The sequence below is a fragment of the Dendrobium catenatum genome, unplaced genomic scaffold (genome assembly GCF_001605985.2).
Source record: "Dendrobium catenatum unplaced genomic scaffold, ASM160598v2 fragScaff_scaffold_1638, whole genome shotgun sequence".
NCBI lineage: Eukaryota > Viridiplantae > Streptophyta > Magnoliopsida > Asparagales > Orchidaceae > Dendrobium > Dendrobium catenatum.
In genome coordinates, this window is record NW_021320100.1 from 1,897,665 (window position 1) to 1,911,650 (window position 13,986).

Sequence of the window (13,986 nt, forward strand, 5' to 3'; positions counted from 1 at the left end):
ACAGTACATAATTTACACTTATCAACTCGTAAGTATTATACATAATTTTTGTATAGTGATTACAAATGTATATTAATATTTTAATCAATAAATTTTACTTTTGTTGATATTTTATTAGTAAAAGATATTAGATAGTCCTGATTATTATATAAAAGATAAAAAAATAATTCTTCCAAATTAGATGTTGGGGCAAGATAGTCAGAGAGACCGTTGTTGTGTGACAGTGGTAGGAAGAATCATAGTCGGGCCAGGGAAGTAGGAGGGACTGTAGGCGACAAACGACGGAGTAACGTTCATTCAACATTTAACAGTCTGAATGATGTAAAAATTAAGCGTTTTTAGGCTTGTTGGATTCGTCTCGTTGAGCCGCTTGATTCAACTACAAGCATGTCACATTTAAAGATCATTTGGTCATCCAATTAAAGCCTTGAAACTTCTAAATATACTTTAGATCATTGGTTTGGGCCCATTGGGCATATATTGATCTGATTTTTTTTTTTTTGCGTTAAGTTTGTTTTATCAATAACTATAAATTCGTTCAAATTGAAGTTCTTAAAAGTTTCTAATTCAAATGTATCCCCAGATTTATGCTAGATCAAGATAATTTTTGTGATGTATCATTATTATGTTTTCAATTATAGAATTAATAAAATAGTGCTTGACATAATTAAATATTTGAAATTTAATAAAATAAAATTAAGATTTTAAATTTTTTTGTAAAATGCAGGCTTACTTCTTAAAATAATTTTCTAGTAAAAAATATGCCCCAAACTAAATTTTAATATTTAGATAATTAGATGAAAATAAAAACTCAAAAACTTAAAATAAATGTAAGAAGGTATTAATTTTACGGATAATTAAATTTTAAGTATTATTAACGAATTTTGCCCTATCACCGAAGGTTCGATCCCTCCGAAATCTCTCCCATCCGTGTTGCCCTTTTCCAAAAACCTCTGCAGATCGAAGAACAGAGACAAAAATTTTGGATTAGGGGAAGGATAAAATCATAAGGAAAGGGCGACCCCCAATCAATAGGGCTATATCCAGGTCGCGCCTCGAACGAGCTACTATGGCGAAGAGGTCGTGTAGCAGAAGAGAACTACTCGATCGATGGATGGGTATTCAAGAAGAGGAGGAGGACGATGATCCGTCCCCTGCGAAGCAGGAGCAAATTCGTCGAGCCAAGGAGAGTTGGTTGGATTCCTTCACCTTCTCATTTCTTAATAGCTTTGGATTTGTTCATACAATTTATACATTCTGGGTTTTGGCTTCGTTTCTTTGCGGTTTTATTTCACTATATTCTGATTCTAGGGGAGAAAATTGCGGTGGAAGCTCTTGATACAAATTTATATGAATGCAAGCTAAACGACAAAACTATTTTGCACAATGAAATGGCACTCATACGTCTTTTTTTTGTTCGAGAGAAGATTATGGTGTCTAATATGTCAAATTAATTGATTGCTCTTTTTATCATTTTGCTTGCAGTTCTACAGAAGTTAGCATCATAAGTTTCTTACTAAAAAATTCACTAATTTTAGTAGCTGTTTGGGCCTTCATTGGCAGCGCCCATTTCTGTAGCAATATAGAGTCGACATTTATAGTAAACTATAACTCTGCAGCAGTTTATACCAACAACCAATGCTGGAAGTAGGTTTTTAATATTTTCTGAGGTTTGAGAGAAAGAGGGAGAGAATCATCTTCAGCTTTGAAAAAAGGAAAATCAAGACAGCTTGTCTCACCTAGTAGAGACGCAACATGAAATAACATATGGTGAGCCCAGAAGCGGTAAATCATCTAAATACCCAGTTCAAGCAAGGAATGTTCTGCTAGGAAGTACCAGCCTTTCATAAGATAGGTGAAGAAAACTAGGCGCATGTAAGCTTATGATGGCCTCAACCATAACAATCAGTCAATATACCAACAAACGGTGAGGATTTTTCGTAAGTTTGATTTGTAACAGGCAAGCAGACGGATTTGATTCATTTGGATGCTTCAGAATTTGAATGTTCACTGTTAATTTTCTAAAAAAAGCTGAGAATACTGTAGGAATAAATTTGAATGTGAGAATAATGAAGGAATATGAAGGGCTATGATTCAATATGAGTGGAATTACAAGTCACTTTTTTAGTAGTAATATGGGTATATAATTATCAAGTCAAATTTGTGTTGAATCAAACTTTTTTTTCAATTAGCCATCCTTGAGTCAAGCAATTAAATTTGATTTGATTAAAATTCGGGAGATTATTGTTTGAGTTTTAGGCATAATTCCCTTCTTTGTTTTGTGATTATTCTTCTTTCTCATCAATAAAACAGGTCAAAAATTGATATCATGTTTTATAGCATATTTTTTTCTTAAAAAAAAAAAAAAGAATCATAGTGGGTACTGTTTTTTTTTTAGTTCCATTGATTCTTGTTTAATTATTTAATTTCTCCCTTACATTCATTATTTGTTGTACTAGGGCATTATTTTTATTTTGGTTTTGATTTTAAAGATCTTTAAAGTGAAATCTAAAGCCTCAGGAAATTTAATACTATATTTTTTTACTTAATTCTGATAATACCGGAGGAATTTATATTCTTGACCTAAGCTTAGGCATTTTATTTAAATATAAGCTTCTTATTCTAACATGATAAGCAACATGATTTTCTGGAAGATTTGGCATTTTTTATTTCTCCAATTTTAGACATCTAGAAACATATCACAGTTCAATGTACCTCTCCCGTCCAGAAAGATAATTTTGCAGGCTTGCAATCCATGCATGCATACTTCTTTATATTTTTAACAACCATGTGTTACTATCATCTAACCTTTTGTAATTACTGCACTGTTCTTAAGCCATTTTTCCTATTTTGCCTGCAGGTTTTCTGATTGTTTTAAATTTTTAGCCAATTTGCCAAAAGAAAGTCATATATGGTGTGGCTATTCCGATTTAATGGGACCTCTTCTTGAGACTTTTCATTATTACTTCAATGACAAGAGCAGCGATTCACCTTTGAAATATATATGGAAGAGGATTTCTATGGAGTTGGGGCAGTGCATGCAGTGTATATTCCAGCATCATCAGGCTCAAGAATCTTATAATCTGGAGTATGAATCGGATGCTGTTGGCCCTCTTCTGAAAGTGTTACGTAGCCTTGATGAAGAAAGGGTTGCAGAGCATATAGAAAAGATAAATGCAAGGATTAAACATGGGGAATATGATGCAGACTCTTATAGCGTTGAAGTTATTAGCATAATGTTTGAAGTATGTTATCAGGCTTAGATTATTTATCATTTATATTATTGCAAAATCATAAGTGATGAAGTTTTATAAATAAGAATAAATATAGTTCATGAGCCAGCTGACTGCCTTTTCCATTTATATTTCGTCCATAAGAAGTTTTCTTAAAATATTGAATTCTGCTTCTGTTTTCTACTAGTATTACTTGATTACTTTGGAGGATAATAAGCTGTACTTTACATGTAGAAAGACATAAAATCCTGTTGAAAATACTTAGCAACCAACTGTATTCTTTTAGAATTAATTTGATGGTTTAACTGATGCAGGTTTTGACATATCCATTGCTTCTAGAGGACCAGTCTTTGGTCAATGAGTTCCAAATTTTTCTTGACATAATCGACAATTATCATGATGTCACTTTAGCTGGTAGTCAACAATATATGGTAAATCTATTACCTGAAGCTTTCTTTTCTTGATTTCAATTTGACGCTGAATGTCTAGTCCTCTTTTATTAGGGTGTCTATGCTCTACTCTTTCTTAAAAGTGGAAGGGCTAGAGCAATTGGTTTTCGCCTTGCTGAAAGTATGGGAAAGTTGAGGTAATGTTTTCTTGAGTTCGACTAACAACTAAAAGATTGATGTGTGATATTCTACGACAATGATTCACTACAGTTTCTTCGTATCCTTATTTTGAGTTATAATGATTCCAATCTCCCTTTTATTCTTCCTGGAAATGATTTGCTATGTGTAAGTTGCCTTTCCAATAAGAATAAAACATGTCTTTGTTGTATTTTTATATACATTGTCATCTTGTTATTACTACTTCGCTACCTCATCTGGTTGATATGCATCTTTAAACAAAGCATTTTGTGAAGGTTCCCTTTCAACTGTTTTATTTGATTGAATGCAAATTAGCTTAAACAATCTAAAGACATGGAAATAACAATGTATAGGATTGGCCTCCATGCTTGTTCAATAGTTTATCTTCATTCATTCTTGAATGATCTGTAGTGGCCACATAAAAGTTTTGATTACATAAAATTCTCTGTGCTATAGGGAAAGTACACTTTAGTCTCTTCAATCTTCTTTCTCTGAGAGATATGTCAGCTGCTTAATATTAACTGTTTTTAATTACAAAGATTGTAATCATAAGCATTGTTATCCTTGCTTCAAGAATTATATGAGATATAAATAGACCTTGTAAAATATGTACATTTGAGGATTAGACGATTAGTGAAACAAATATCAGAAGAGATATTTATGGTTATATGGGTTTTTGCATCTCCCAGGAAGAAGAGTGGCGTTGGAGCTCATATTAATAAGTTATTTCTCAAGTATGATTTTTTCAGTGTTTGTGGATATGCATCAATGCAGAGAGTGAGTGCAGATATATAATAGATGTTAATGGGGAAGAATGTTGATTTTGGAAGTTTTAGGCGGAGAATAATTTAAGAAGGGATAGGTGTTACGCCTGATCTTTACCCTCACTATTAGACAAAATTGATCGCACAATTTGCTTGCCCTCACCTAGATGGTTCTACTAATTATATAGAAAAGAATAGGCATTATAAGGTAATATTTGGGTCATTTTTCATTTAGATCTAGCCAAACACGGAGGCTATAATTATATTCCAAAAGAACAAATATTTATAGCTATACTAATAGATTTGCAGCCATTATTAACATATGAATATCTATGGTATAATATTAATGAGTATCTAGCTGATATTTCCTCTCAAATTGATGTTTGTTTTTTAAGAAGTTCAGTTTGCTTGCAAGTCACTGATGTCGTTATTGTGTCATGACATTCATAACCATGTTTATAATATGAACATCTGTATAAATGGGATGAAGAGAAATTGTACAATTGTTGAAGGCTTCTCGAATTAAATGATAATCAATTTTAAATATTTTGTGTGCTCATGATAAACATGGTTGGCAACAATTTGAATGACACTAGTATTGCCTGCATATAGAGGAGTGAGCTTATTTTAAGAAAAACCAAGTTAAGGTAGAAGTTTGTGAAGCCAAATAATCTTTAGAAATGCAAAAAAGATGGCACGATCGAGTAATTGTTAAATTATTCTAGTTGCCTAATAATTCTTGAAATAAAGGGAAATCACCTTCCTTACTATGATACTTTGGGTTTACTTCTAATAGAGTATCTGCAGAGGGAACATTTTGGAGAACAACCAAAGTAATAGAAATATGTGTGTACCTAGTTGGTTTAGGAAAATACAGGAGGGATAAGCATGATCTTTGAAAACTAATAAGCGAGAGCATCGACTTTCTTTGTATGAAATGTGGTTTGAAGTTGCTTTTACAAATGGCTAGTTAGATCTGAATCTGTCTTAATAATAATTCTGTCATCAACATAAACTAGTAATAATAACTCTGTCATCAACATAAACTAGGAGAGAGCAATGCCATTAGATGTCTTGTAAAGAAATGGTGATAATGATGAGTCATATTTGCTCCGTTCGATGGAGAAATGAAGTAAGAGATCAAAATTTATTGAATTATGCATAAGGGGCCTTTCAAACTGTATTAAGACCATGTAAATCTCATTCTTTTGATCACCATGAAAAGTGGCCATTTTTAACATCCATTTGGTGGAATGGCCGTCCTTGTAATGCAACAATTAAGATAATTACTTGTGATGTAGTAATTTCTTGTGACTCTAGTAAAATTTTCTTTACGTCCCATATTCTTATTTTGTTTCCAATGAGAAATAATATGCCTTATAGCAATCCTAAGTACAATTCAAGTGACGCTTGATTGAGTGAGCCCATTTGCAGTCAATGACTTTAAAATTTAGAGGACAATAATTACTAAACTCAAGAGCCTGAAAATTTTCATCCATATCCTCCTAACAATCATGTTTGCTAGCATCTAAATAATGCTAATGAATGAGAATCGAGTCCAATGTGGTGTGAAAGTGATGAGGACATCGACAAACGTTTTCGATGAGTATATCAGCGCAAGAGGCGTAGATCGATGTCCACGATCTATAACCTTTATTTTGATGCTATGTATTAATTGATATTTCCGATTGTACCCTTTCTTTTAGTTGTCTTGAGTTGTAGCCTCAGGGGCATTTGCGTCATTTTACTTTTTTGTTTCCTTAGGCCTATATATTATGGCTGCCTCTATTGTATTTGATAATGTTGATGAATGAAATTTTCTTATTGTTGATCTCTTTGTGAGTTCGTGAAATTCCCAAGATCTCTTTGTGAGTTCTTGAGGAGGTGGTACTTGAGGTTTGTAGCTCTCTAAATTTTCCCTTTCCCCTACACCCATCTTCTTCTTCCCCTACCTAACCGAAGCCTCACCACAGCCACAATAGCTCCATCGCCGGCCTCCCTTGGCCGGCCCAGCCACCGGCGGCCCTCCCAGCTCCCACGGCCGGCTGCCAGCCCACCGGTTCCAACTCGCCCCCCCTTGGCCTCCCACCTTGCCGCCGGCTCTTCCTTGACCCAACCCCTTTGAATTTCAAATTCCCCTATATTAAATTACTTTCCTAATTAGTTTTTCTCTATTTAGAAAAGTCATTTAAGGGAATTTAAATCTATTTTGAAATTCAAACCTCTTCCCTCTCATTATAAACCAAATTAGGAAGTTATTTTAAATTTAATCAAATCTGAAATTAAAATCAGATTTGATTAGAATTTAATTAATATCTTTTGGGCCCCACTTACTTAATTCCCAAGCCCCTCTCTCCTCCCTATATGGCCGGCCACCCCACCCTCACACACTCTCTCTCTCCCATTAATAAACCATTAATCCCCCTTCCCTCCTAGCCTAATTTAAAATTTAAAATTCTGAATTTGAAATTAATCCCTTCTTTTATTGGAAATATGAAATTAAATTCAGGTTTATTCCCTCCATCTAGCCCCCCCGCTACTAGTCTCCCTCACCCGAGCCCCAACCCCTCCACCCTCACGGCCCACCTCCTGCCTCTCCCTCTAGCTCACGGCCAAGCCCATCCCCCTCCCAAACCGCCACTTCCACCTCTCCTCTCCCTCTTTTCTCCATTGGTGCTCCTTCATCTCCCGACAAGAATGCATGGCGGATCTAGAAGTTGATCACGGCTTTGCTTACAACGCCCATGGTGAGATCAACATTCTACTCTCGCCCTTCTACGAATTGGATTGGGAGTACGACGGCACAGTAGAACGCTACGTCAACCGCATCGTGTATTGTCTTGCCGAGACCATCGAGCTTCAACGACCAAGAACCCCGTGTTACCTCATCGGACACTCCTTGCCTTCTCCAACTCCGGCTACCTTCCCAACAACCAAGCTCCTCGGCTCATCCTTCCTAGTGGTTATCTCACTTCTAGTGTGGAAGATCTTCCACCGCTAAGCCTAGAACCGTAGAGAGAGAGTAAATCCTCAAGGTGAACATCTCTATATTAAATTCTGGATTTGTGTTATAAGCTATTACATTACGTTCGCCTTTGTATTTGATTGAGAGTGTCTTGGTCAATCTTCATGTATTTCTTTGCCTAAGCAAGTGGAAGACTACAAATTTTAACAACTTACTTTGATTTGATGCATAACTTTATGATGGTTAACTTTTAATAAATTCTCTTGTAACTCCATTTATGTATCACATCAGCAAGCTATACCAATTTGGAGGACAAGATATTTTGCAAGATTGTTTAGGAGCAATGACTGAATTTGAGCTAGCAAGTTCAAGTGGAGGATAAATTTGGATAGGATCAGTGGTGGGTTTAGCTTTGGAAGTGGTAAATTGGGACCTTTTCGTTCACATACAAATCCATGTTTAAATTGTTTTAGAATATAATTTAATTTATAGAAATTAGGAAAAGCTAACACGAAGGAATGAGAATTGAGTCCAATGTGGTGTGAAAGCTATACCAATTTGGTGGACGAGATGTTTTGCAAGATTGTTTAGGAGCAATGACTGAATTTGAGCTAGAAAGTTCAAGTGGAGGATCGAATAGGATCAGTGGTGGGTTTAGCTTTGGAAGTGGTAAATTCGGACGTTTTCTTTCACATACAAATCCAGGTTTGAATTGTCAGAATATAATTTAATTATCAAAAATAGGAAAACTAATGTCCAAGTAGTGACACAATATGATGTTTATGAGCTAGTATATGAACAAAACAAATACAACCTGATGTAGGGATGCTTTTGAAAGAGGTGATAATAAGGAGATTTAAACTCCAAAACATGAGAAGGTAATCTATTGATTAACTAGACTACCGTGCTTGATGCATCAACCCAGAATTTAGGTGTAATTGAAGATTTTAGGAACTAAGTTTAAATAAATCTAAAATGTAATGATTCTTATGTTCAATAAAGTCATTTTGTTGATGCATATAGGGATCTGATTGCTGAGAAACAATTCTAATTTTTTTATGCATGTCGTTAAATTCAAGTGACTTATCTTCACCCAAAAGCCCTATCTTATTACTTTGATGTGAGATGAGAGTATGAGTTTCAATATAAGCAAGAAATTTCTCAAGGAAAGTTAATGCTTTATATTTCTGACTGAGAAAATAATTAAATGCATGCTTATTATATTCATCTATGAATGTTACAAAGTATTAAAGTTTGCATGCGATGTAACATGAGTAATATCTTATACATCGCTATGAATTAAGTCAAAATTGTTTGTAACATTATGATAAAATCAAGTCAAGATAGTTAATATTTTAGATCTTAGAAATGGAAGGATGTAAAGGAAATAGTTGTCCAACTTTAGGATTCTTCATGAGCATTATTCTAGTCACCTTATCTCTTATAATGCAATCTTTATGAGAAAATTTAACACCGCTATTATTATGAATCAGTTTTCTTACGGAGATAAGATTACTAGAAAACATAGAAGTTACGAGAATAATTTTCACAAAAGAATTAATATCTCTAATAGCTTGAATAGGTGATTGAATAGTATTAAATAATCTGAATAGATGATGACATATGATATGAACATATATTGTGAATAATGTGTGAGGTATCAATCATTTGATTGGATGCAGTAGAATCCACAAGCTATATGATGAAGGGGGTAGAGTATCATACCTAGTAGCTTTAAGGTGATGTAAAATGGAGGGGTTGGCCAAAAGAGGGGAAAAAGGGAAGGCGTCCACATACGTTGAATGTGTCCACATACGGTGAATGTGTCCACATACGATGAATGTGGACTTAAGGAATTTTCAAACTTGAATTATTAAGATAAGGAAAGAGAAATTATGACAGATCTTTAATTAAATTAAAATTGGGAGAATTAAGGAAAACCTCTTAATATAATAAAAGAATATCAAATTCAAATTAATTTAAAATTCAATTTAAAAATTTTTAAAACTTAAGATGCATCGAATAAGGAATGCCTTCAATAATCAATTTGAAAAGTGGAGGAAAAGAGGAAATAAGAAGGTGGGTAGGGCCGATGGCTAGCATGATTATGGGTGATTGATACGAGGGTTAAAGATATTTAGAATCTTAAAATAGGAAAGTGGATTTAGATCAACTCCTATTTAAAATTTAAAATTGCATGATTTGAGAGACTTCCCTAAAATAGTTTTCCTCATTTAGGAAGTAAAATTCAAATTCAAATTCAATTGAATATGAATTTAAATAGTTTCCAAAATTAAAGGGAGCTAATTTAGGAAAGAATTTGAATGCTCGATTTTGAATCTTGGAGCCAAGGGATGGATGATGGTCGGCGGCTTTGGGAAGGAGATTGGGCTGGCAGTCGGGTGTCTTTTGGTCTAGAGTTTGGGTGGAGTTTTCGTCCAATAGGAGAAAGAGAGATGGGGAAGTGGCGGTTAGGAAAACAAGGAGAATAATAAAAAAAGAAGAAGACAAAACTGCGAGCCTTGGAATCTTCCGAAGACTAACGGGTGATACGTTGCCCATCTCCAAGGGACTTCAAGCCACTAGCCCGGACCCTTCCTGCGGCTGGTGAAAACTCTGATTCCTTCCCATAGGAATATCACTAACGTCCTCCCAAAAGAACACAAGTGCAGAACACATTTTTATTATAATTCAATCATACCTAATACAAGAGAAGTGGCCTCTATATATAGGCCTAAAAAAAAACTAAAAGACAAATTTGCCCATTAGGCTTACATAAGACCAGACTCTTAAATAAAAAGGGTAAAAAAAGAAAATTACAAAATTAAATCAAAATACAATTAATAAACTAAAATAAAATGGAGTGATCTCGGCCGTCGATCTTTGACTCTTCCTTTGAATATCGTCCACCGTCGGATGTCCGCATCATAAGGCTTACAAGGTCTTAATGATCATATGCTGAATCATTCAGAAGTAATACCAAATTTATCCATATTTGCTTAACCAACAACAAGATCATTAATAATGTCTTGCTTAGCATTCGATTTTCAATTATGATAACAAGTGCAACACTGGTTAACAATTTGCTCAGGCTTCTTATCGTAAATGCAACATTACTTTGCACGGTTGGCAACAAAATGTACATAGCCTTTGCAATTGAATCATTGTACCTGCTGGATCTTTTCGCTTTTCCTGTGGGGATGTATGTTGCCTTATCATTTACTCTTTCTAAGTAGTTTTCTGAAGCACACATTCAAAGAAGAGAGGTTAGATTCATCAAATTGGAGTATCTTCAAATTCAGATAAAAATTTTATTTCTTGCTTTTATTCATGACCCTCTTGAACAACCAATAGTGATTCACTAGGTACCTGCACATATATTATGTCAATCAATTTAGTCCATAAGTTTTGAAATGTAGAGAAATAATAATGGATGGAAAAATCTCCTTGTGTGTTACTAGCAATCTCATATTATAATCGAAAATGTCTAAATACATTGTTTTGATTATGAATTTTTTGTAAATACTCCCACTTATTTTTAGCTGCCTTACATAGCCTTAGATTGAGGATGATAACTTGATTAATGAATATTAAGATCCAAGTTATGACTCTTGCATCTTTGTTTTATCGTTAGGCTAATGTTGGAAATTCTGTAAGTGTAGGAACACTCCCATCATTATCACCACAATTTTTTCCCATAATAAAATGGCTTAATTGTTGTTAATATGATTGACATGATGCCTTTTGGAAAATCTCCTAACGACTTGATATGCCTAGAAAAAAATAACTCAAGATTATGACTCTTTGGCATAGTGCTGCATTTCCGAGATAAGGCGAGAGACAAGGTTTCGAGCAGTGCTATAGGATTTAGTGTTGAGGTGAAGCAGTGAAATGGAGACCATGACTCTTTGATGTAATGTCGAGACAAAGAGACAAAGCGAGATGTTGAGTTATGAGCCAATGCTATAAGACGAGGGCTGAGATGAGGCAGAGAAGAGCCTCTTTTGAGAAAAAGCATTTGCGGCGCAACCCCGTGAGAAGAACAATGGAGTGAGAAGAACAATGGAGTGTAAGATGGCTTGAGATGCGGATGCAAACACAATGCGAAGTGATGACATAACAACACAAGGCTGTTCATCCAAAGATGCACATTACATAGGTGTAGTGCTGCTTGCTCGTACAACGACAATGAGGCCACAAGACCTAGTGAGAAATATCGATAACTGTAGGACTAGTGCTACTGAGATGAGGAAGAGATGAAGAATTAAATCAATTGATTTGATATCCTAGCAGATGCAATTGCTTGCACTTTTTGCTTGTCCTCACCTTGAGGGTTCTCCTTATTATATAGAAAGGAACATATATTTTAAAAGTTAATGTTTGAATGATTTTCTCGTTTAGATCTAGCCTAAGAAGGAAGCTATAGTTATATTCCAAAAGAACAAATATTTATAACGGTACCAAAGATTGTGGTCATAATTAACAGATAGATATCTACGTTATAATATTAATACATATTTGGCTGATGCTCACAGTGACAAGATTATTATGCTGTTGTTGCAAAGGGTGCTTGTTTGTTCATGGAGAGGAGGCATCCTTTGTATCATTGTATTATCCAACTTGGTAAGTGGGCTTGCCTGCTAGACGATAGACAACAAAGAAGCTGCAAGCTACTCTTTTTTCTTTCTATTCTTATTTTTTTTGGCTAATGTAAAGTTGGTACTTATACGTATGTGTTAAACATGATTGTTTTGACAACAATTTCTCTCTTCGTTAATGTCATTTAATGCAATTGTTCCTTTTTAAGTCAATTATTTAAAACTGCTTTGCCACAGTTTTGGCGACTTTGAAGTGACACTTTTGCATTGCTGTGAGAGTGGTGTTACTTCTGTTAGATGATATAATTCCAAATCTTTTTGTTACTTTTATTCAAAGCTGCTGTTTTGGCAATTCAATATGCCTTCTTTGATACGCCTAAATTTTATTTCTGATGTTAATATGATTGTTCTTTAGGAGTGCAGCAGATTTGGATCCTTTGCAGCCTCTTTTAAAGAAATACATTGGCTTATTGGGTGCTGAGGTTCTTCCGTCAACCATTGATGATTCAAGGCCAAGAGTACAGCTTGAGCGGACAACTGTTTGGATTGGAGTTAAAACTCTGTATGTAAATGGAAACTAAGGAAAATCTGCCTTTGTTTTTCTTGCAGTAGAATTGTCTTTTCATGGAAAATACTTGCTGTAATAATTTCTGGTTTGTAGTGCTATCCTTGCATGGCTAATCCATGTAAAAGGTTAATTGTTTTGGTAGAATGTTTCTGAACCCACTCTTTCTTTTTGTTCATCTTTTTAACTTTTTGTCTTTTGTAATGCCTGTTCCTACAATAGGCTTGGCTTTCTTGAGGCCCCAGCATATGAAGAAGGGGTATTAGAGAGATACCCTGTTTTCCTGAACATTGTTCTTAACCATGTCAGTGGTGACACAGCGGATTTTTCCTATGCTGTTGCTTGTTTGAGGATATCCTTTGAAATTCTTGGTGAGTTTTCTACTGGTTTATTCTCTCATAAGTGTAAGCATCTAATATCTTATTTTCTTTTCAATCGTGACCTACTTTTAGGGAGTAAACTTTGGCTGAAGACTGCATTATCACCAAGCGTGATGCGAAACACTCTTTTGGGTCAGTGTTTTCATACCAGAAATGAGAAAAGCCACAAGGAAATTTTTGATCTTTTCCTCCCATTTTTGCAGGCAAGCCAGTTAATCTTATTATTCAGGCGAAGTATTTTGACAAGTGATTTTTTTTCTATTTCTCAACGCTTTGCTCTCACTTCCTGCAAAATATGAGTAGTTTGTGATTTCAATTGTACATTTTCTAGTCTCTTGAAGCCCACCAGGATGGCGAGCATGAAAAACAGAGAAGGAACTTACTATACTTTCTTCTTCATCAAGTAAACCAGAGTAGCAATTTCAGTGACCTCATGAGAAAGAATGCTCGCAAGGTTTGCTTTTTCATTTCATTGATAATTTAATTGATGATCGCTCGTTTAGGTTCATGTATTCTGCTTAATGCATACTTGTTATTCTTTGCCAAATTAAGTTCATTTTTTTATTTTTGCTTGTGTATTTCTATTCATATTGATCCTTTGCTTATCTTTTGGTAAAATATTATCAGATAGCACTTCTAATTGTACATCGCGGATACAAAATGGTTCCTCCCTGTCCACCCTTTGAATGTGCACATATGTGGTATGTACTGAACAAGTCTAGGCCCCAAACACGCTTTCTGCTGATTTTTTCTACATATACCTGCCTTCACTTTGATGCATTATTGTGCTTTCATTATAGAATATCTATTGAGAAATTCAGCTCTTATAAATTTAATAGTTTGTCTTCTCATTCTTTTCACAGTTCTACCTTGCATAATGAATTTTTTTTTTAG

At 34.7% G+C, this 13,986-nt stretch overlaps 1 protein-coding gene across 4 annotated transcripts in view; it reads left to right on the forward strand.

The window, feature by feature from the left end:
* The first annotated feature begins 882 nt into the window (after window positions 1–882).
* The window catches only part of LOC110113468, a 44,656-nt gene continuing 31,552 nt past the window's right edge, over window positions 883–13,986 (forward strand). For all 4 annotated transcript variants that reach the window (XM_020846089.2, XM_020846085.2, XM_020846098.2 and 1 more), the window contains exons 1-9: window positions 883–1,194; window positions 2,861–3,245; window positions 3,548–3,664; window positions 3,737–3,819; window positions 12,563–12,709; window positions 12,935–13,083; window positions 13,165–13,295; window positions 13,424–13,546; window positions 13,720–13,793. In XM_020846089.2, coding sequence (XP_020701748.1) covers window positions 1,070–1,194; window positions 2,861–3,245; window positions 3,548–3,664; window positions 3,737–3,819; window positions 12,563–12,709; window positions 12,935–13,083; window positions 13,165–13,295; window positions 13,424–13,546; window positions 13,720–13,793 — 1,334 coding nt within the window. In that variant the 5' untranslated portion in view covers window positions 883–1,069. The remainder of the gene's footprint in view (window positions 1,195–2,860; window positions 3,246–3,547; window positions 3,665–3,736; window positions 3,820–12,562; window positions 12,710–12,934; window positions 13,084–13,164; window positions 13,296–13,423; window positions 13,547–13,719; window positions 13,794–13,986) is intronic.